Raw genomic sequence first — 21,307 nt, 5'->3', positions numbered from 1 at the left:
AAAAAAAAATTGCTGAAAATTGGAATGACCCTAGATTGTCCCGCAGCACGACGCACATCAATCTCGACCTCGTTTTCGTTCGCGGCGCAGGCCACACAATGGGAGGACGAAGACGAACTAGCAGTGACTCGGACGCCTTGCGCGCCGACCGCAATACCGAACACCAACTTCACGAACCCGTAACCTTTATCCCTGACAACCACAGCAGCAGCCGACCGCGCGAAGCCACGGAATTGCACGAATATTATTATTATAATGATCAGGACAATGATGGAAGTTCAAGTCCGTCGTCTATTTCAACGGACGAGCAGCGTCGACCGCAGCGACAAACGACAAGGTCAACGACGCTGTCGCCATCGACGATCCGCACTCAACGTCGCCGCAGGACACGCTGGTTCTCTGGGCTAAGGAGATTCTGGGCGAGGAATGTCGCGTTGACGGTGCCGCAACAGCGGAATCGTGATTACTTTGGTAAGTCGTACTACTAATCGGGATCCTTGTACAAGGTTGCTTTCTATCAGGATCCAGGAATCATTGCTAATGTGATATCGGTTCGATGGTCCTCAGCTCTAGAAAGAACATTCCTCGCCTACATCCGCACCTCGGTCGCCTTCTCCATGCAGGGTGTTCTCATCGCGCAGCTCTTCCACCTCTACTCCCCGGAATCGGATCGTCGCGCCACGCGTTTCACCTACGCGACTGTCGGCGTGCCGCTATCGGTGACCTTTCAGTCGTGCGCCATCGTGGTCGCAATCCTCGGAGCGGCGCGCTTCTGGAGACAGCAGATGGCAATTGCAAGGGGTAAAGTCTTTGCGGGCGGATGGGAGTTGAATGCGATAGGGGGTTTGACGATGTCGGTACGTACTACTTGTTACCATGAGCTCGTCAACGTCGTCCTTGTTTCCCTTTGTGCTGATACAAATCTGGCTGTTCAAAGGCGATATTGGTCCTGTTTGGGCTGTCATTTGCGATCATCGTCGAGGTGGAGAGGAATCCGGCGGATTGATCGGAAGTCATGCCGAAGCAGCCGGTGATAGCCTATCGTAACGGGGCGCCGACATCGGCGCGATAGATCAACTACCAAAGGAGGATAAATGTTGTCCACGGTGGTCAAGAAGCTGAATGATCCCTCCCAGCCTCATATCCTTCATGAATCCTCTCTCCGAGGAGTAGGCTAGATAGGCATCATAGCCATGACCGAACAGAAGAAGAAAGATCACTGGTCCTCCGAGGTAGGCCGACCCATCTCGGATCCTCCAACCTTGATCAAGACAGCTGAATACAACAGGCCTACGCAGCATCCGCCTCCTTCGTCCCAAACCTCACACAAAAGATTCTAGCCTGGCTCTCACCGCAGCCCACGGACCGGGTGCTCGACATTGGCTGCGGTGACGGCAAGTTCACCGCCAAATTCATCGACCATGTCGGCTACGTGCTCGGCGTGGACGCGTCACCAGCGATGATCGACGCCGCCAACAAATCATACAGATCCGAAAAGGCCGAGTTCCGGGTCGTCGATTGTCGGTATCTCGAGCGAGAAGAGGGCGTCATATCCGCGGGATGGGATAAAATGTAATCCCCCATTCTTCCCTTCTTTCCGAGACACTGCATATTGACTAGGGAGAAGTATCTCGAATGCCGCATTACATTGGATCCTCCGCGACGAATCCACCCGCACATCCACCATCCGTGCCATCCACTCGGCCCTGCGGCCCGGCGGCCGCTTCATTTTCGAGCAAGGCGGCCACGGCAACGTGGGCGAGGTGCTGACTGCTTTCCTCGCGGTGCTGAGCCATCCGCGATACGGCTTCTCCGTCGCTCGCCTGCATGAGTTGTCGCCTTGGTACTTCGCCACGGAGGACTGGATGCGGCGCACGCTGGAGGAAGTCGGGTTTGTCGTGGAGCAGCTGGAGATTGAGTATCGGCCAACGAGGTTAACCGAGGATGATAATGGAAAGCCAGGTAGTAGTGGATTGGAGGGTTGGATTCGATTGATGGGCGCCCAGTTCCTCGAGGCTCTGAAGGACGATGCTGACAGGGACGCCACCGTGGCGCGAATCTGCGAGGTGCTGGAGCCCGTCGTCACGAGGGAAGATGGGAGCCGCTGGTTGGGATATGTTCGGTTAAGGGGTGTGGCGAGAAAAGTGTAGTTTTCCTTCTCCCTTTAGAATTTATGATACAAGAAAGGGTTCCTTAACTAAATTGGAAATGCGTAGGTTATATGTCGCATAGATTGCTAGAAATGGCCTTGCTAACTGCAGTATAGAGATCCTTGACCGTCTCGTTCTCGACCGCGTACCGTTCTCGGAGCAGTCGGCGAAGCGTGTCCTCCCACTCCTTGCATGCAGGCTCCAGATCGGCGGACGTAAACGCGCTCCTAGGCGCTGGATCAGCACCCGCTTCACGTTTGACCAATGCCTTGTGTAATACGGAAATTCGATCTAACGATGCAGGCCATACCAGCGCGACATTATAAATGGTGTATTCCTGAGGGGTCCTCTCCAGCGGCAGACGACTGCTAGGTGCATTCGGTTCGCGCATAAAGAGTGCGCGTGGGTCGCTTGGCTTGAGGGACGTTTTTGTTTTTGTTGCTGTCTGTGTCTTGGGGACGCCAGCGTCCTCCAGAGCTGCTCGAGCCGCAAGGAAGCGGTTTCGATGCGGTGTGTTCGGGACAACGAGATCCTTCATCTTTCGCATTTGCTCCCGCCGCGAAAGAATGGCTGCTCTCTTCCGTCGCTCAAAGTCTAACGCCATCTCAACTTCAGGCGTGAATGCTGTCTTGTCCCACGTCCGGTTGACACGGTCAGATTCTTCCAGCATAGGGAGTCTTTGACGTTTGTTACCCACACCCGGGCTGCCGAGCTGTGGAGACTGCATTTCTGCGTTGTTCGACAGCGACGAGGGCATTGTGTGGTCATCAGACTGCATGACATCGTCTTCTTCTGTTCTGTCTAATAGCATTCCGCTCTCGGCGCCGTCAGACAGTACTGACTCTTCACGTTCATCAAGCGACGAAAACGAGGAACCCTGATCCCGCTCGTATGAGTGGAGCCACGCATCAAGCGTGCGGTCTCCATGACGCTCACGGCCACGAGACGGTATCGGGGATGTAAACGTCAACCTCGAGCCTCGATTCCTTTCCGTGAACACTGGTAAGACGTCTTCAGGCGGTGATGTCCGCGAATCTGATCCAAGTTGAACTGCAGCATGAGCTCTATTGCGTACATTGCTTATGCTTCCGACAACCTGTTGCGCAGCAGATGCACTTCTCTGGTTCTCTGATCGACTGAACACTCGTGTTCTGGCGATTGTCCACGGATTCGTACTGAGCCCGTCCGATAATCTTCCGCCCTCTCCAACGACTCTCCCAGGAAGCGAGGACGGTGGAGTAGCCATTGGAATTTGAACTTCACTTGCTTCTACCGGACGAAACCGTCCTACCGCAGAGCCAGGATTTGTTGGAGGTGGCGTATCCGGCTCGCGGACCACAGAGTTTGTTTCTGTGGAGGTGAGTGCCTCGCCAGAGCCCTCATCTGAACTTCTCAAATCGCCGTATACCTTCCTGAAAAGACTCTCTGCCAGTGCCGTAACGGCGTTTGCGTCGGCAAACAAAACATCATCCTTTGCGGGTTCAATATTGACATCATATGCTCCGACTGGACATAGGATGTGAAGGCAGAGGATTGGGTCAGTCAGCGAAACATCCAGTCCGCGTTGCCGTGCACAGGATCGGATGTAAGACTTGTATAGTCTAACAATCTCTTTAGACGTCCCTCTTGCTGTAGACAATGGGCGACCGTCGACGGAGATGAATTGCCCGGGATTACTGAGCTTGGAGAAATCTTTACCTATCAGATCCGAACACATACTCATATGACATAGAGATACCTACCGGAATCCGACCTGGGAAGACTGGCTATCAGCTTGAACGAAGTCCCTTCTTCCTTGGTAGTTTCAGCCTCTGGCCAGTCAAATACAGCACACTGAGTCTTGATTTCTGGCCCCCAGATTTTCAGCGCCGCATCCGCGATGGTTGCGTTCTGCGTTGGGGCATAGATCCAATTGGCACTGTCATTCTTCGCGCGAAGAACCTTCAAAGACAGCCTCGTGGCGGGCTGAGCAATGGCATATGCCTGTAAAAGTCTCTTGATCCTCGAAATGGTTTTCGAGGCCGTCTTCGATGCAGCCTGTTTCCGGACAGGCACGTGTTTCAGAAACCCTATCACACACACAGTCGTCCCGACAGGGTGGGACGTCTTCTCACGACTATACCCCGAGTAGTCAGCAGTGCCGCCCCTTTGCACAAGTAACCGAGTAAAAGATAGCTGTACCTAAGCAGGTCTCCCTGTCGGTTGTACTTGAGCAATGATGCTACCGGCTCCGCTTGTGTCCTCGTTGTCACGGATACAAGTTCGGACATCTCAGCTACACTGGCCAGGGCCACCCCCCGGAAGCCCAACGAACGGCCGCCCAGAGTTCGCAGATCTTCCAGAGTCTGGATTTTACTCGTGTGGGCTCTCTTGCAGACAAACTCAACATCGGCAGCATCAATGCCGTGGCCATTGTCTTTTACTTGTATGATGTCGACTGTGTTCTGAGCGATTTCCACGGAAACTGATGTTGAAGCAGCGTCCAATGCATTGTCCAGCAACTCCTTGACCACTGACCATGCATCAGTCACTACCGACGTCGAGCCAATTGCCCGAGCCGTTGAATCCGGTAACGGGGCAATTGGCATGGTTGCATAGGATCTCAATCCCTCATCTCAAGCAGAGCTTGATCTACTGAGGAGTTGGAAAGTTCGAGGCCGAGAGCATAATTGGCAGGTACGCAGATTGACCAAAGGTTGGAAAGAGGACACCCCTGCTGACAAATCATAATAGTCTTGTCAGTTGTCATATCGGGACTAGCGCAGAGGGCCTGAGGCAATGAGGAGCAGGCTGATATGTATCTTTACACATGCTTGATTCTTGTCTCTATCAGTACCACAAGGGGTAGGGGACGAACCCTATTTATGTAGACAGGTGGGTGAGGCAGAAACAACATAGATAGAGGAATGTCAGGCAGACACAACAAACACAAGATAATAAAGAAGGGTACTTAATGTATGCGATTCATCGGATTATTCAACACCCGAGAGTTAGGATGGGACAACTTTAACGGCGTGGACTTGTCATCAGCCGTGATACTAGGTAGGTATCTGATACTATGCCGGATGGTCACTTCTCTTGGGCTTTGTGATAACAATTTGGACGCTGTCCATATTCGCCGTGATGGTAGAGGGCAGGGTGAATGCTCAACCTAGCACTCATAACCAAGAAGGCTTGATAGGACTACATTCAATGCAGTGCTTATGGTCTTGAGTTGAGAAGAGATCAATTGTTAGCATCCTAAAGCATGTATTGACGCTCCTCCGTAATGAAGGTTCAGGAGAACAATCTTCCAACCAACTTGTGCTAGTCGCTCATAACTTCAGATGGTAGATACGAGAGACCCGCTTGTGGCCATTGCATCGTCAAGCGATGATATACCTATCTGCAATAATAACCACTGCTATTGACTGTTTAATATGGGTTTTAACTCCCGTCGTCAACTCTTGAATTTGTCATGCACCCGCAATGCTCATTTCGCCTGCTTTTGGATACACAGTATCATTGCTCTCCGTCTCACTGGTACAAGCAGGCTTTCTTGACCTTTCAACCACACTCCCAAGTAATGCCACTGACCAGTATGTCTAAAGCATGAAAGCCTGGAAACTTAAACGAATTTTGCAATGTTCTTCGCTCACTCAGGCTCACTGCCGGGGCTGATATGCTCCTTCCCCGTCATTAGACAGATCATTCTCCGCGTAACAGGACTAGGTCCCAGCAACTTCCATTTCAGTTCCATCTAGAATGAAAGCCGGACCTTCTTCATTCGTGTAATTGCCTGGGATACAGAAGCAGTATAAATACAGCTCCCCTTCCTCCTTCTCCAAATCTCTTCTTCCCTTTACATTTACCACTAGCGTCCTTACTTCTATACAGCTCGAGGATCGAAGAAAAAAGAGAACCTCTTTCCAGCTTTCTAGAAGTTATTCTGGTGTGGGAATCAAAAAACCCCCGGCTCTTACGACTAGTTTTTCCTCAGGCCAGGATTAACATCCTGCGCCTATCTATCTGCATGCCCACGTCACTGGTATGCAGAAAGTGCCCTTCTCCTATCAACGTGCCATCAAAATTGATAAAGGACCTCGCCAAGTCACATTTACGACTCGCGACTTGATTGTCGTATCGGACTTGTTCGATGCCAACATGTTCTACTTCAGGAGCATTACCTGGATACTGGTACTATTCCACAATGTTCGTATTCTTAAGCCTCTATCTCGATTTCGTGCTGACACTGTTCAGAATTTGGCATGCTCGAAGTACTCTCCCTCAGGATCGCGTAGGGGATGATTATCAGCAACACATTCTCAACCCTGTTCCCCATGCAACATGGAGGCACTCATGCCAATCAAGACAACCAAGAAATCGAGTCACGCTCGCTTTCCGTCACGAGAGAAGACCACTATGCCTCTCAGATATTTGACTGTCTTAAGGGACCATACAAATCCCGAGACCTTTCTCTGCTACCAAAAGGATCCGCCCAAGACAGCAAGGCCAGTCGGACGCCGTCTCAAGTCCTGACACAATCGCCGATCTTGTCAGGTCCGTCCTGATAGTCATTGAAGGGTTTCACCTGCAGAGATCTCACTGAAATCTTGGTATCGCGTTCCTTCGGGCCTGAGTTTTCGACTTTGCGCGCGGGCTCCATGTCGACCTTCTGCATGGAGCCCTAAATTATTTCCGAATCTGGAAATACTCCAAAGTGCGTAGATATTTTCCTGAACGACTTCCCGTCGACAAGTCAATGCTAAAGTTGCCAAATGGAGAATCAGCTACAGTTTCTGACCTTCCGTTGTGGCACTTCTACCGCATCGGCGTTGTCATGGTCAAATTCTTCGAAGCTGGTGATGTCCCTCGCGAAGTGAACAGCGCAAATTATTCGATATATACCTCAGTGAGACCGAAAAGCCGATGCCACCAATCAACATCGCCTTCGACGCATTGTATGATTCCAAAACGGCGGACTGAGCACGAAAATGTTGACCGTGTTTGGTTGATGACTCATTCAGTTGCTGACCTGCGACTACAGGCCGGAGTTTCGGCGTCCTGTTAATTTTATGAGTCCGGCACTGGAGAAGGCGGAGAAGATGGCCGATCTTGACTAAATTATCCATGGGAACTACTAATACTATCTATTCCAACAACTTCACTCAGCAGAACAAACCAAAAAAACAGTATGGCCTTGATTTCTCCTGGAACGGAACAGAATCAAGACGACCCACGGCCCTGCTTACTGTGCCGGACGACGAGTTGCTGGACCACTTCGTCTCAGCAATAGCGAGTTGATACGAAGGAGGCATGATCTAAGGCAGCGCTGTGCTCTTGAGTCAATTATTATAAGTACATCAAGCCCTACAACTGCTACCTTAGGAGTACGTAGGGCTCCCAATTACACAGAGCAGCTCTCAGATATCACGCCTGCATACTACTCGCCGGACCAGGAGCTCTCATTATCTCTAGCATACTGGGCCGGTGCTCTTGTCAGAGTCCTGATGGAACGCGTCAACAAATCCCGAGTTCCATGCCAGTGACTATATCCAACCGACGACTCGTCCGTGCTCATTCTCCATTCCTTCTCGTCCTCTCCCCATCGCAGTCGCTGGCATCTAGGGGCGCAATTGACTCCAATATTGACTATGACTTACACATTGGAGTCAAAGATACACCGCGTATCGAAATCACAACCTTCAATTCCTCAACGCTTTATCGACTCCTTTAATCCGAATCCGTTCTACTGATTAAGACATGATGAATCTTCATGCCTGCAGTTGACATGGCCGAACAATGACGCTCTCTCCAAGGGTACTATAGAAAGACAGAGCGAGAGCAACGCCCAACCCCATCCAGAGCTCAGAACCCAGGGCATCACCTAGTGCCACGGCTTTAGATGTCCACGTCATTGGCAATATCACCGATTATTTCACAGTTGATTGCTTGCCCGTTGTACTACACCTACAGCGCCGAAAACAACGCCGAGCATTCCATTCATTTATAAACACAAGGGTTGATCCTTGCTCTCTCGGCGATATCGAACAAAGGGAACCATTTCAATACCAGTATCACTTGATCTACGATACCTCGACCCAGTTACGAGGCTCAATATCGGACACAAAATGTCCGGTAAAATGATGGGAGACTCTGGCAGCGTGGGCAGACAGAGGATGAAAAAGAAAAGGAACTGTTTGGTCATAATTTCCATAGTTTATTACCCTGACAGTTCAATTGCTGTCACATCAACCTATGCGGGTTGCAGAACTTGGATTGCATCCGAGGCCGGGGGGAGGCTGCAACCAATGCAGCCTCTGATCTCAGTGCCTCCTCAGCCCTCATACAGACCGTTTTCGGCACGTAAGCGAGAAAGACACATCTCGTCCTCATCTTACAATATATTATATATTTCAAGGATTCCTTGGTTGGGTCTGTCCCTCAAGTTTGAACGATGGTGAACTGATGGTGAAATACCTTTACACTCTCCGGAGTAGAGGGACTTATAAGGGATACTTGATGTTACTTCTTTCATTGTTCGGATGAATGACCACCAGCGAAGTATGATGATAGATGAAAACATTTCAGTGTTTTTTCCTTCCGCGTACAGAGGAGACCCGGTGAAACGGAAGATTGGGTGTTTGATTGTATGGGTTGCAGCCAGTTCAAACACCGAATTATCTGGACTCTCAATTAAATATTTAGGTAGGTACACCATTGAATCCACGAAATCAAACATCTATTCTGTTTTGCTCTGAAATGACTGCCCATCACCGCTCGCCCCCTGTCCCGACTGCCATATATGTTGCGTCGAATCACCCTGCACCTGCCCCTGTTGACCAAACCACGACGTCCCATCCGACAACGACGTCTGACCTCCCTGAACCGGCATCATGGCGAACTGCAGGGCCTGGGCTGCCGGGAGTTGCGCGGGCATTGAGCCCCGGACCGTCGCCGCGGCGCTTGTCAGTTGCTGCTGCTGCTGCTGCTGCTGTTGCTGCTGCTGCGGGGGAGCGGGAGCGGGAGCGGGAGCCTGCGGTACCTGCTGCTGTGGCTGACGCATGGAGGCCATGGCGGACAGCGCCTGCGACATGGTCGTCAGCAGACCGGTCACACGCTCCAGCTGCTCCTCCAGACGCTGGATGCGTGCATCCCGATCGGCGTCGGATTGGGATTGGGTCTGTGTCTGAGTCTGGGTGAGAGATTGGGGATGGGACATGGTAGGTGTTGTTGTTGTTGTTGCTGTGTCTGTTCTCGGCCTCTTGCGAGAGCGCAGAGGCGATGAGTCGGGTCTTCCGCTGATCTGGCTTGGTCCCACGCCTCTCGTCTGAGCGCTGGATGGAAGTGCTTGCGCGCCATTGCGATGAAACTGGGGAGGACGGCTGCCAGGGACGGCGGGAGCTGCTGATCTGGTGGTTCGTGCGGAGCTTGTGCTTGATGACTGGTTCCGTTAGTATCCCATTAGCATCGCGCCATATTGCGGGTACCTCTCACCTCCTCACGACGAAGCCACCAATGCTTGTCGATATCGTTCACGTTGAGCTGGCCTTCGGAACGAAGAACGTTCAGAATCTCATGACGGCATGGCAATCCGTACTTCTTTCGGTGTAACCCCGTACAGGACGGCAATTCCTGCCCGTTCCGTATCGATCCCTCTGCGGCCTCGATCTCCTTCGCTATCAGATCGAGGGCGGGATAGCTTACATGGCTTCGCAGAGGCGACATTACACGGATAGGAATATAGATCGAGAGGGTCCTCATCCTTTGATCAGCCCTCTTCTGATCAATACTAAAGCGGAGCCGGTCGAGAAGCTCTTCGAGAGTCTCGGGTAGGCCGTTGGGATCAATCGATCGATGCTTTAGCAGGCGCCGCATGAGATTATATTCGCCCTCGGCGTGAGAGGTAACCCGAATGCCAAAGTTTGGGTAAGATTTGAGGGCAAAGTGGGCGAACTCATAGCGAAAAGGCAGATAGACCTCTCTGATATAGTTAATAAGGCCTGTAGAATGAGGAATTAGGCAAAGCCGATCTCGCATGAAAAGCAGCTAACTTACCCGCCTGCCCAGGAAACTCCCTCATTAAAGTATTCCACTCTTCCCAGAACGAATGCTCCGTCTCTGCGTAGACAACTGCAGACCACGCGCAAAGGAACCCATCTGCATTATCTAGCCATTTGCGGCCGAATCCTGGAGGCGCCTGCCCGGGAAGAGCGGGCTTGACAATGCGGCTGCTGATCAAGCGCTGGGATTGATCGTCCGCCTGCAAAAGGCGGGGAGCAGCAGAGCACGCATGCCTGTCATGGTTGGCAGCATTGACGTCGAACTTGCGACCTTCGTATTCGGGATCTTCTTCGCGCAGGTAACTGGTATCGCCGCCCTGCTTGCCCAGAGAGGTACCATCGAGAGAACCAGCCCATCTCCGTTTCGCCTGAAAGGCCACGTTCTTCATGACGTGCCAAAGACAAATCTGTTGCTGGACGTCATCAAAGACCCGCGTGCATGCCCTCTTGAGGGGCTTATCGTAGTCGGTGATTATAACGTTGGGGCGAGAGATCCCATACTCTGTGCGCACCGACTCCATGACCTCGAAAGCCCAGGAAAAACAGGCTTCCTTGTCGCCTCTAAGCAGGAAATACGCAATGGGAAAAGTCGTGTGCATGCTGGTCGTGCCCCAAATCTGCAACAGCGGCATATCAAAGTCGCTCGTCTTGTACTTGTAGTCGACGAACCAAATCTCCGGACTCAGCTTCCACTCATCGAGGCAGTAAGGGTACATCCAAAAGAGGCGCTCAAAGTTCCCATCATCTTGATTGTCTTGCTGATATACTCTGTGAACGACGCCGGGCGAGGACTTGACTCGGTTGAGAAACACCTGCATTGGCGACAGCGGCTCGGCGACGTCATCATCCTTCTTGACCGTCCGGGTGAGATTCTTGATGTCGGACAGTGTGATGGCAATATTTGGGAACTCGGCACGAATATGGGACAAGATGTCACTTGCAGTCATCTGTCGCTGCTTCGCGTAATGCGTAATTCTGGCGACCACATCCTCCGACCGGTCCAGTCGCCGATGCCCCGCCAGGTACCAAGCCTGTTCCGGATCCAAAGGGTGGGTGTGCTCCTTTTCGATGAGGATCAACTGCCAGGCATTGACTCGGTAGTAGAAGACCGCCTTGGCCCTCCAGCCGCAGTTCTTCCGCAGGGAGCCCGAGTTCCTTTTCCCAGAGGCACTCGTGCCCAGAGAACGGCCCTCGCTGCACTCCAAATCATATCGCCGGAAAACACCATCGGCGCCCTTGTTGGAGCTTCGCCGGATGGAGGCATAGAAGCCCAGCCGCCTAGCCGCCGCGTTGAGAGCGCGAAACAGGACTTCAAAGGAGGGGAAGAGTTCGCTCTCCAGGGCCTCCAGGGACGGCTCATTGGTATTAGTTGTATTGGTATTATTTGTATTGCTGAATGGCTGGGCGAAAGGCTGCTGCCCTGGAATTGCCATGACAAAATTTATCGTGTTCATTGTATTGCTGGTGGTCATCGTGGCCGCGATCCGTCAAATTACGCGCGTGTTTGTTGTCGGCCTGAGGAAACCAAAGCGAGTTGGCCGCTTGGGTACGGGCGCGTAGAGATCCCGCGGGGGATCTTGCGATGCAGTTGTCGATCACAGAGCGACGATAAACAAGGCTTCTTTCCTGATCTTCACCGAGCGGGATGCATTCTGATTTCCCGTTGCTCAAGTTTTTTTTTTTTTTTTTTGTCGAGTTTGGGGCTGGCTAGGTCCCAAGTTCCTCTCGCTTACGTCCGCTTCACATGACTTGGACGTCCCGATTTGTCCGTTAAATCCACTGTGATCTAATTTGCTTTGGGTTTAGTGCAACTAGTACACTAGTCCTCCATAGGCTTAGTGTTTGTTTGGGCTAAGCCTGTTCAGGATGCTTGCCAGTATGTACGAGTAATCCCATGTCACTTCTTGAGGCATAGGTAAATGATAATTATCATATACTAGAGTATTCCCTGGTCTTCATTAGTTGTTGATTGTTCTAGTTCATAGCCATGTCCTGATCCCTGAAAGTCTTTCTCAGTTGTCATCCAGAGTGGACGTGCCGAGCTGGGCGCCCTTCAGCTGAATTACTTACGGTTAGACCACTGAACCTGATTTGCCAGCAAGAGTTGCAACTTTGCAAGTCTATGGCGCTTAAATTGAAAAAGTTTAGTTTAAAATTGCAAATTTGCAAAATGATGTCACCACTCAGCACTCAGCACTGGCGCTTGAGCATAGCTCCCAAAGTATCAATTCGACAGTACTATACACAGAAACCAATATAAACATGAATACAAGGCCACTTTTTAATCACCCCTGTGGCTCTTCCCGAGATGCAATTTGTCTTTTACCTTCTCCATCTTCGACCTGTTCCGTCGGTGACCTTTTCTATTGACTGCGTTCCCGTTCATGTTTCCCTTCGGGTTTTCCGGCCTGGGACCCTGCATAGCGCCTGATGGCTGATAGCTAGATGTGGCCGTCAAGGCTGCCGCAGCAGCCGGATGAATATTCTCAATGTCTTGATTGTTGCTATTAGTAGCGGCCCCGTTGGGTTTCCCTGATCCTTTAAGGTTCCCTCTTTTATAGTCTGTTGGCCGTCAGCATCTGCACATAGAACATCCACTACAGTGTAACGAACCCGCTGTGTCCAGTCTATTGTCACTTGCTTCCCACGATTTCGGCTCTCTTGCATCCTCAGCCGGTTGTTCCGCTTCTTTCTTGACCAGGTGCTGCGACATCTTCGACGGCTGGTCCGGACCCGGATCTGGCCGCATCTTCAAACCAGACTCCGGATCTGCATCGGGAGCTTGCTTCGCCTCTTTTTGCATATTCGACAACGCGGTACCCATTGTGTATTGCGTCGGTGACGCACTGTCGATTATACTAGAGTGGGATTGGGTAACTCGTTTCTCGATCGGAACTCGGACAGGTGATGATGCCTTCTCCTCGGCTCCCGCTTCAACGGGAGGTGCATTGGGTTGTTCTGAGACGTCAGTCAGGATGATTGATTCTTAGGTATAGATTCCCTGGGTGGATGTTATTTACCGTCGCGGTTCCCGGCGTCATATGGATCCGTCGCCGTGCCTTGTCCTTGTATGCCCGACACGGGTTCTTCACCATGTGCTATCTGCGGCGTCTCCTCTCCCCAGATTGCTTTCTTTCCCGAGTCGATGATCTTGTTGACAGACTCGGTCCCAAAAGGTCTTGACGGCGTGGTATCACTCTGGCCCCAGAGGGCCTTGTAACCGGCATCGACAACTCTGTTGACGGTCTCCATGTTCAACTAGCAAGTAGAGAACGAGATCCAAGATACCCGCGATGTATAAGCCTTGGGAACATAGACGCAGGTAATCTGGAGACGTCATTTTGCCCGAAGTTATGACGTCAGTGTCCAACAAGGAAACCTGTAGCATTGATAGTGTCACGTGAAAATGTAGACCAGATGGAAGAAAACAACAAGAAGCTAATAATCACTCTATTCAAACTGGTTAGAGATACCAAAGCACAAATCTCCCATTGATTCCTCGAGCAGTCCATGTCCATAGAATGAGCAAGCATAAAAACAAAGCAGGTGCCTCAACGCCGCCCTCACCTCGCCTGTAATTCATGCTGCCAGCGCAGAATCCGCGTAATTAAAGTATCACGACATATGACAAGTATGATTCGACGCGTTCCATGATCTCATGACTTCTTCTTGCCTTTCTCTTGTTGTTCCCATACCTTTCGAGCTTCAGGGTTGAGAGGATGCTCCGGATCGTAGCCCAACGACTTGACGATACCAAGGCCTTTTGTTCGGCCCTCGCGAAAGAGCACGCGGTCACCAACCGCGAAGAACTCAGGGCGCGAGATGAAACGGAAGGCTACCAGCGCGCGGTCACCAGTCCGAATGAAGGGACGGTCAATGTCGATGATAGAGCAGGTCTGGCTGATGGCGCCGACGTGGAGCATAGCTTGGTAGCGCGGGCGGATAGTGGTAGCGTGCGACAGGATAAGCACTGAATCACTTGGATCAGTACGTGTACAAAATTATGCAAGCAAATCTCAGACGTTACCTTCAGCGATGAATTCCAGGTACGCTTTTGGGGGGTTGGCTTGGTTAGCCAGCACGACCATTCCCTTCCGCACGTCTTTCCGTCGGACGCCCTTCAGCGCAAAGGAGCCGGACTGCCCAGCCGAGCAGACATTGACCGGGATGCGCTTGCGCTCGATGCTCTTAATCGTCGTCGTGATGAACCGACCCAGCGAGTCGGGGCCGATCTGAACTGAGTCGCCTGCGTGAACCACACCGGACTTGGCTATGCCAGAAACTACTGTCCCGACGAACGGTACGGAGAAGATGTCGTTGACCAGAAACTCAAACGGCGCCTCCGTGTTGTAGTGGCCGTAATGGGGTAGGAGGTTTAAGAACGTCCGCACATAGTCTAGACCCTCGCCAGACACGTTGGACACTTGGAAGATGGGGCAGATGCGCGTGCTGACAAACTGCGTCGCCGTGTTGATGGTCTGTTCCATGTCCTTGATGAAGATTGGCATCTTGCGCGCCGCGGGCGACTTGAGGATCCTCGTCAGCTGGTTGATAGTCTCCTGCAGGACCGGCGCCGGACAGATGTCGATCTTGGTGATGATCACCATCACGGGCACGTTCAGGGCCAGCGCAATGCCCAGATGCTCCTTACTCATCCCGACGAGGCCGTTGTTCGCCGCAACCATGAGCAGGCAGTAGTCGGGAGAGCTGCTTAGCATGCCAAACACCGTCGTGCGAAGGTATCGCTCGTGACCGGCTAAGTCGGAGAAGGAAACCACCTTGGCCGATCTCCTACCGATTTCCTCCCACGAGAGCTTTCGACCCCGCCCATGGACGACGATCTCCCCATGGCTGTCGTAACCCAGAATCTCCATGCCCACGGAGCTAGTTCGGCCGCTCTCGATCTCGTGCTTGTGGCGGAAAAGGTTGACTCGGGCCTTCCCGCGGCCGTCGTCCAGGGTGCCCTTCACCAGGACGCCCAGTAATGTACTTTTGCCGGCGTCTACGTTGCCTACGACGGCAACGCGCGTCTCGATCACCTCCTCCGGGCGACTCGGAACCTGCCGAATCAGTACCTTGCCACAGCAGCCCTTGATCCTCTCGTTGCCCGTCTGGTATTCCTCGGGGCCGCCGACATTGTAGGTTATCAAGACTCGGCAATGCGCCGGGATTTTCTTGGCCGCCTCCTCCAGACGGCGCAGTGCAGTGTTCCACGCTTCCAGGTCAAATTCCATCGACTCCCCGTTGTCCTCCGTGCCCAGATCGAACAGCGTCTCACCGTGTCCTTCGTCGATTCGCCTCTGAATCACACCCGCTAGCAGCTGGAGGCCTTCCTCTCCCTCGGGAGACGTGCCCAGGAGCAGGTCCTTGAGCTTGACGTTGCTGGGCACATCGGACAGGTTCAGCTGGTCCAGGATGTCATCCAGCTCGGCATGTTCATCCGTGACTACGGAGGGAGCCACGGAGGGGCTGGCGGTTGCGTATCCGCTGTCGCACGGCCCGACGGAGAACTGCGTGCTCCGGGGCGCGGCGGCCGAGCGACGCTCCTGTTCCTTGGCTACATAGTCGGCGAACTCGCTGAGGGCCTGACCACGAGGTACACCATTGTCAGAACAAAAACATCACAGGTGAGTCACGGGGGGGACGACGCGATCATGCATACCAGCTCACCTCGGCGCCTCTCCTCGAGGGTCTGCTGTTTCCGTGCTGCTTGAGGCATAACTATTGTATCGGTTAATCGATAGCAGAGACGATAACTCAGGATGATCGGATGAGATGCTCAGAGTTTCGCCGCGGGCGCGATTAGCAGGATATTCGGATGATCATTTCTCTCCACTGCGAGAGTAACTGTCTGTCTGATTGAATTACCTGATGATGGTTGTTTGACTGTGACTCCGAAGCTGGGATGAAGATGCGACGGGGGACAGTCGGCGCTTCTCCGCCTTTTAGAGCCGGCGAGTCATCCTCAACTCTACTGCTACACGAGCCTCTCAAAAGCCTTTCCATTGCATGACTCATACCGGATGGATTACGGACCCTCCATCTTGGCTGCCTGTCTCGTGATCTATTGGAAATTTCATCCCCAGCATGTCTAAAGCTTGGGGAAAGCTAGAGCTCTGCATAGTCCAGTACAAGTCATCTCGTATTAATGATTGCTCCATGGGTTCCTTCAGCCTGTAAACACTGGTTTATTTGTCATGATTGATGCAGGCCTGACTCGGTCGCCGCCATGGTCAATCGTATCGATTCGATTCCGCTGTTGATATCATTCCGTATATCCATCATGACCGGGCCATTCATATCATGACGCTTGCGGAGAGATCAAAACAACTGAGTCACCTAAAACCAGGAACGGTCAAACTGGGTGTCAGGATGACGGATGGACAGCACCCACCTCGGACGAACAGCATCTCCTCTTGCTTCCGGATCGTCTAGGCCTGGTTAGCAGCGCGCTGAAGCACCTTCTTTGATCACCACAATACCTTGACGGTCTCTTCCCCGCTTTCATCCTCCTCGACCACGTATATTGTCTCCTCTACGTCGCCCAGAACTAGGTTGCAGTGGCTATCGTAGGCCTAAATGCGCAAGACCGTTAGCCATGTCCAAGGAAGATGGACTGTAGGAGTAGAACTCGTCTCCAGGCAACAACGTCACTCACATGGAGGCGCCCCTTGAGCTCTCGATCCCCGCGCAGCTTGACAAAGACGATCTCGTCCAGCGACAGACGGACTAGGTCCAAAGGCTCCGAGACGGAGGAGCCGCCCGCGGTGTCAACGTCGGCCATTCCGTTCAATAGGGCAGGAACAGCCTGCCAGGCAGGTCGCGAAATATCGGGAGCAATCAATACGAGGGCCGCAGCCAGCTGGCAGTTGAAACTCGGCCGTCCGGAGGAGTGTTCGTTGAGAACTGCACGCGGAGTTGATGGAGGAGAGCGATGCCGCCAAGACCACGAAAATTCTCGAGGTTCAACAGCCAAACATTCGCGGACTTGCGCTCTCCAATTCCTCCACGCAACATTTCAGCGGCCTTGCTCTCCCGCGTAGATGCGAGGATTCACCTGGAGAAGTGAGGCATTACGCTCTCACTTTCTCTGTACGTCCTGTCGTCAACAGATCGTCGCAGAGCGGAGCTTCAATGGCTCGCGCTTCCTCCATCTCTCCCCGACGACCAGATTATCCGCCGACAATGCTTCCATTGTAACGCCGGCACCCGAGATCCCTCCTCGACCGTCCCAATGGAATCTTCAGGCAGAACTCCAGGCCCGCTCACTGGCCGCGAGATCCGGGCGGCATGGCGCAACAGCGACTGGGTCGTCCACCACGCTCGCCGAAAACGAAGAGTCTCTTCGGCAGCGAGAGGTGGCCTTTTACAGAGTTTTGCAGGACGCCCAGCCCGACCAAGTGATGGAGACGTTGCTAGATCCTCGCAATGCAACATTTGTTCAAACAATGCCTGACGATTTGTTCGCTTCGGCCTTGCTCCTTCTCTCGCCCGAACATTTCGTCCATCCCTACCGAGATCTGCATGCGCCATTACACCCGCGAACAGTTCAAGTCAAGGGGTACAGAACGTTGGAAGAAATAATTGCGATTTTTTCTCAAAAGCTGCGAGCCATTGTCGATCTACGAAGGGAAGCACGTGGCATTGGGCTCGTCGAGTACAATCATCTGCTCCGGTGCGCCGCGTCAATGGGCAATGGCGCAATGGCCAGCACGGTATGGGCGCAGATGGAAGCTGATCATGTCGAGCCGAACCTCGAAAGCTACAATCACCTTCTGGAGTCGCTGGTCTGGGATGGCGCACTCACGGGCCTGGAACGACACCGTCTACGCGTGTCGCCTTTTTACTACCGAAAGCGCCGGTTTTACGACACATCACCAGGTTTTCAAGGGTTTGGAACGGGGGCGAGGTCCGTGCGAAAACAAGTACAAGACGTTTTCAATCGAATGGCTAGCCGGGGGATCCACGGCGACGCATCGACATTTATCCATTTGTTTCTGGCATCGGCGCGCGTCGGCTATGTCATTGGGATGAAGGCGGTGCTGAAGACCGCCTGGAACCTCGACGTGGATCAGCTGCTCAAGGATCCGAGCCAACACCCACCGCTGATCGAATACGATCGATCGTCGTCGTACTACCCCACGGAGGACCTCCTCTTCGCCATAGCGCACGGCTTCGGCGTTAACTCCAACATGACCGCTGCATTCCAAACGATTGACTTCTTTTCGAAGCAATACCAGATCGACATCCCCGAGCGAGTGTGGATCGAACTGTTTCGCAGGGCGTACGTACTGTCCAAACGGCGGTTTGGGCCGGATGCGGACCGCATGGCCAAGGGCTCAGTGCCCCGAACGATTCTATCTGGAATCGTCGAACTGATGTCGTCGGAGCCGTACAAAGTGCAGCCAACCGTGGAGATTTATCGGATGCTCGCCCGTAACGCATACGACAAGCAACGGTTGGGTGAGTTCGGCCGGCACATAGAGGACGCCTTCAAGGTGTGGCGCCGAACACGTGAGCGACGAAGAGAAGCACGGAAAAGAGTCGAGCAGCACCTGGGCGCACCGCTGACGACGCTGGTGTCTCAACCCCCGTCGCGAACGACGCTGGACGCCGCCCTGCAGTCGCCGCGGTTCTGGCACGCGATGCACGAATATGACCTCGCCTGGCTCGAATTCATCCAGCAGACGATCCTGATGGAGAGAATCGTGCGCTTGGGCCTAATCCAACCGCGGTGGCCTGGAAAAACCTGGGGGTACCGCGTACTGCCGCGCTTCCTCGCGGAATGGAAGGACTTTGCGCCACAGCGGTACTCATTCACGACGGGCGACCGTCGCGGCACAGTCCAGATTCACGGCGCCTCGACGTGGGACCACGAGAACCTCCGCACACACCAGAACGTGCCGATGCGGTGGTCGTTCGACGGCGAGCGGCCCGCGGAGGGCGAAGACGTCGAGCCCGAGGACGCCTTCCTGTGGGAGAAGCTGCTCAGCTCCCCCCCGATGCGCGAGTACATGGCCCGCGAGCCGTTCCGGTCATTGCTCTGGCGGCATCGTGCCACGGCGACGGATAAGTTGCTCCTTGCGGAGGAGGCGAGTTCACACTCGGAGGGGATTCGGGAACGCCGCCGGGAATTGTTGCGGCAAAGAGGCTTGCCGCCCCCACAGTCAATCGAGTCGTATACAATGAGCATGACGCGGATTTACCCGCCACCGTCGGCGCCGTCATCATAACCTGATCCTGCATGACTACTTTTTCTTTCTTCCTCTTGTCATGTCTGTACATTATGGGGAATTTGTACTCCATCCTCGTGATCTGAACATAGAGAATCATACCAATGTTCATGGGGTTGGACATGGAATTTCGCTTAGAAGAGTGTACTGTAGACACCACGTAGATTATTGTTGTCTTTCCTTTAACCTCTGCATTAACGCCGCCAGCGGAACATCGTCATCATCATAAAACTCAGCGACTTCGTCCACCCCAAAGTCATCCAATCGCTCCCCGTCCTCATTGCGCCAGGCTTCCTCGCCTTCATCGAAGACGATGTGCTTGTTCTCATCAGGCGCGTCCTCTTTTTCGGCGCAGTCGTCCACGTACGTCGTGTCGCGGAAGCGTTCGTGGAATTTGCGCCGGCGCTGGATCATCTCGGCGTTTCCAGGAAAGTAACCGCCGCGTTGTCGCTGCAGGTCGGCTTCTTGTCGCGCGCGGAAGGCCTCGATTTCCTTCTCCGGGTCGTCGTAGTGAGGGACGTGGAAGGGGGATTCATTGTCCCGGACGCGTGGCTTGCGGGGGATTCGATCCGGGTCTGGCGGGGGCCAGGAGAGGTCGGGATCTGTAATTCTTAGCTACCGCACCATGCCGTCAGACGAAGAAGTGAAATACCAGCAAACTCATTGATCTCAAAGTCAAGACCGGTCGAGCGATCCGGTGTCGCGGAGAACGGCCAGAACCAGCTCAATATCTGTCCATGTCAGCGGAGTACAAGGCCTCGTCGCCCAAAGAATACATACGTTCGAGCTTCCTCCCATGCCCGCCTTGATATTCTGGAAGATCCCAATATCATACGGAAACTCCTGCTTCTGTATGCGCACCTTGAGCCCATCTGGCCCGTCCAGGTAGCCTCCGAAGTACTTGGCTCGTCTGAGCAATGTACGATGCCGTTCAATCTCCCACGACTCGATGGTCGTGACATTCGCCCCGAGCGACCATAACGTGCGGAACAGCAAAAGCGACAGCGCGATGAGAGTGAAAGTGTTGACCAGAACGAGAACGAAAAAGTGAGCAAGCTGGAAGACACTGGGGCCGAGATACTATGATCCCATTCAGCATGTGCTCCGTTCGAGATGATCCTGTTGAACGTACGCTTGGTAGACTTCTATTTTCCCACAGATAGGCCCCTCTGGTCCATAAGAAGGACTCCAAGTAAGTCATCGAGACCACGGCATAGAACAAGAATCGGACAAAGTGCGGGAACGTGAAATGCGAGACGCAGTTATTCGTCCATGGGCAATGATGGTCCATTTTCGGGATGCATCTATCGAGTTCATCTTTGAGTCTCTTGTACAATCCTTTCGAAGAATTGAGGTCTGACACACCTCGCGCATTTCTTGCAATGATGGCCGCGTGGCGGCTTGAACGCCTCACATTTCCGACACCAGCGCTGCCGAGCGAATACATCTTTCCGATCCGCGTCATCGTCTACATCGGAGCGGCTTGGGGGTTTCCAATCCTTGGGGACGCGTCCGGGGTCTACGGTGCACGCGCGATAGTAGGAGATCCATATACAGGCTACCAGGACATTGAACTTCCAGGTCTCCTGCCTCGAAAGAGGTTCCGGAGGGAAGGAGAGGAAAAGATATTGCGAAGAGTAGGACAGGAATGATATCAAGAGGGATACAGCCGGGATCGCGAGCCGTGACAGCTCGAACTTGGAGGTTGACATTGCATGAGCCTGCACTTGGCCGAAGAGTCGAGTGGCTCCGTGTCTTGAGCTAGGCTCTGTTCTTGCCTAAGGCATCAACAAAATACAAAGAGTGCTTCCACTCTTCAGGATCATTGATCTCATGCAGCAGTCTAGCATCTAAGTAGAAAATACGTATCATGCATCTCATC

At 53.1% G+C, this 21,307-nt stretch overlaps 8 protein-coding genes across 8 annotated transcripts; 3 read left to right on the top strand and 5 right to left on the bottom strand.

Annotated features, from left to right (window-relative positions):
- Positions 1 to 98: 98 nt before the first annotated feature.
- VTN31DRAFT_2832 (uncharacterized protein) lies at positions 99 to 1,006 on the top strand (the record flags this gene model as incomplete). Its single annotated transcript, XM_069403044.1, has 3 exons — positions 99 to 471; positions 568 to 857; positions 938 to 1,006. 3 exons carry the CDS (start codon positions 99 to 101, stop codon positions 1,004 to 1,006), a joined length of 732 nt encoding a protein of 243 aa, XP_069262265.1.
- A 187-nt stretch (positions 1,007 to 1,193) lies between these two features.
- On the top strand, positions 1,194 to 2,150 carry VTN31DRAFT_2831 (uncharacterized protein; the record flags this gene model as incomplete). The annotated part of the gene is made up of 3 exons (XM_069403043.1): positions 1,194 to 1,232; positions 1,289 to 1,572; positions 1,628 to 2,150. 3 exons carry the CDS (start codon positions 1,194 to 1,196, stop codon positions 2,148 to 2,150), a joined length of 846 nt encoding a protein of 281 aa, XP_069262264.1.
- Positions 2,151 to 8,871: 6,721 nt separating this feature from the next.
- Positions 8,872 to 11,664, bottom strand: VTN31DRAFT_2830 (uncharacterized protein; the record flags this gene model as incomplete). Its single annotated transcript, XM_069403042.1, has 3 exons — positions 8,872 to 9,573; positions 9,627 to 10,132; positions 10,188 to 11,664. 3 exons carry the CDS (start codon positions 11,662 to 11,664, stop codon positions 8,872 to 8,874), a joined length of 2,685 nt encoding a protein of 894 aa, XP_069262263.1.
- Positions 11,665 to 12,473: 809 nt separating this feature from the next.
- Positions 12,474 to 13,444, bottom strand: VTN31DRAFT_2829 (uncharacterized protein; the record flags this gene model as incomplete). The annotated part of the gene is made up of 3 exons (XM_069403040.1): positions 12,474 to 12,754; positions 12,806 to 13,150; positions 13,213 to 13,444. 3 exons carry the CDS (start codon positions 13,442 to 13,444, stop codon positions 12,474 to 12,476), a joined length of 858 nt encoding a protein of 285 aa, XP_069262262.1.
- A 404-nt stretch (positions 13,445 to 13,848) lies between these two features.
- Positions 13,849 to 15,911, bottom strand: VTN31DRAFT_2828 (uncharacterized protein; the record flags this gene model as incomplete). The annotated part of the gene is made up of 3 exons (XM_069403039.1): positions 13,849 to 14,162; positions 14,220 to 15,777; positions 15,855 to 15,911. 3 exons carry the CDS (start codon positions 15,909 to 15,911, stop codon positions 13,849 to 13,851), a joined length of 1,929 nt encoding a protein of 642 aa, XP_069262261.1.
- Positions 15,912 to 16,493: 582 nt separating this feature from the next.
- On the bottom strand, positions 16,494 to 16,976 carry VTN31DRAFT_2827 (uncharacterized protein; the record flags this gene model as incomplete). The annotated part of the gene is made up of 4 exons (XM_069403038.1): positions 16,494 to 16,531; positions 16,587 to 16,623; positions 16,675 to 16,767; positions 16,851 to 16,976. 4 exons carry the CDS (start codon positions 16,974 to 16,976, stop codon positions 16,494 to 16,496), a joined length of 294 nt encoding a protein of 97 aa, XP_069262260.1.
- Positions 16,977 to 17,235: 259 nt separating this feature from the next.
- Positions 17,236 to 19,425, top strand: VTN31DRAFT_2826 (uncharacterized protein; the record flags this gene model as incomplete). Its single annotated transcript, XM_069403037.1, has 1 exon — positions 17,236 to 19,425. The coding sequence occupies one exon, from the start codon at positions 17,236 to 17,238 to the stop codon at positions 19,423 to 19,425; it is 2,190 nt and encodes a 729-aa protein (XP_069262259.1).
- Positions 19,426 to 19,590: 165 nt separating this feature from the next.
- On the bottom strand, positions 19,591 to 21,137 carry VTN31DRAFT_2825 (uncharacterized protein; the record flags this gene model as incomplete). The annotated part of the gene is made up of 5 exons (XM_069403036.1): positions 19,591 to 20,027; positions 20,078 to 20,156; positions 20,206 to 20,505; positions 20,558 to 20,729; positions 20,791 to 21,137. The coding sequence occupies 5 exons, from the start codon at positions 21,135 to 21,137 to the stop codon at positions 19,591 to 19,593; spliced, it is 1,335 nt and encodes a 444-aa protein (XP_069262258.1).
- Positions 21,138 to 21,307: the final 170 nt, after the last annotated feature.

Source organism: Thermomyces dupontii (assembly GCF_041956625.1).
Source record: "Thermomyces dupontii strain NRRL 2155 unplaced genomic scaffold VTN31scaffold_2, whole genome shotgun sequence".
Classification (NCBI taxonomy): Eukaryota; Fungi; Ascomycota; class Eurotiomycetes; order Eurotiales; family Trichocomaceae; genus Thermomyces; species Thermomyces dupontii.
Note: the sequence above shows the minus strand (reverse complement) of the source record. Positions and strands in the feature narration are given on the sequence as shown.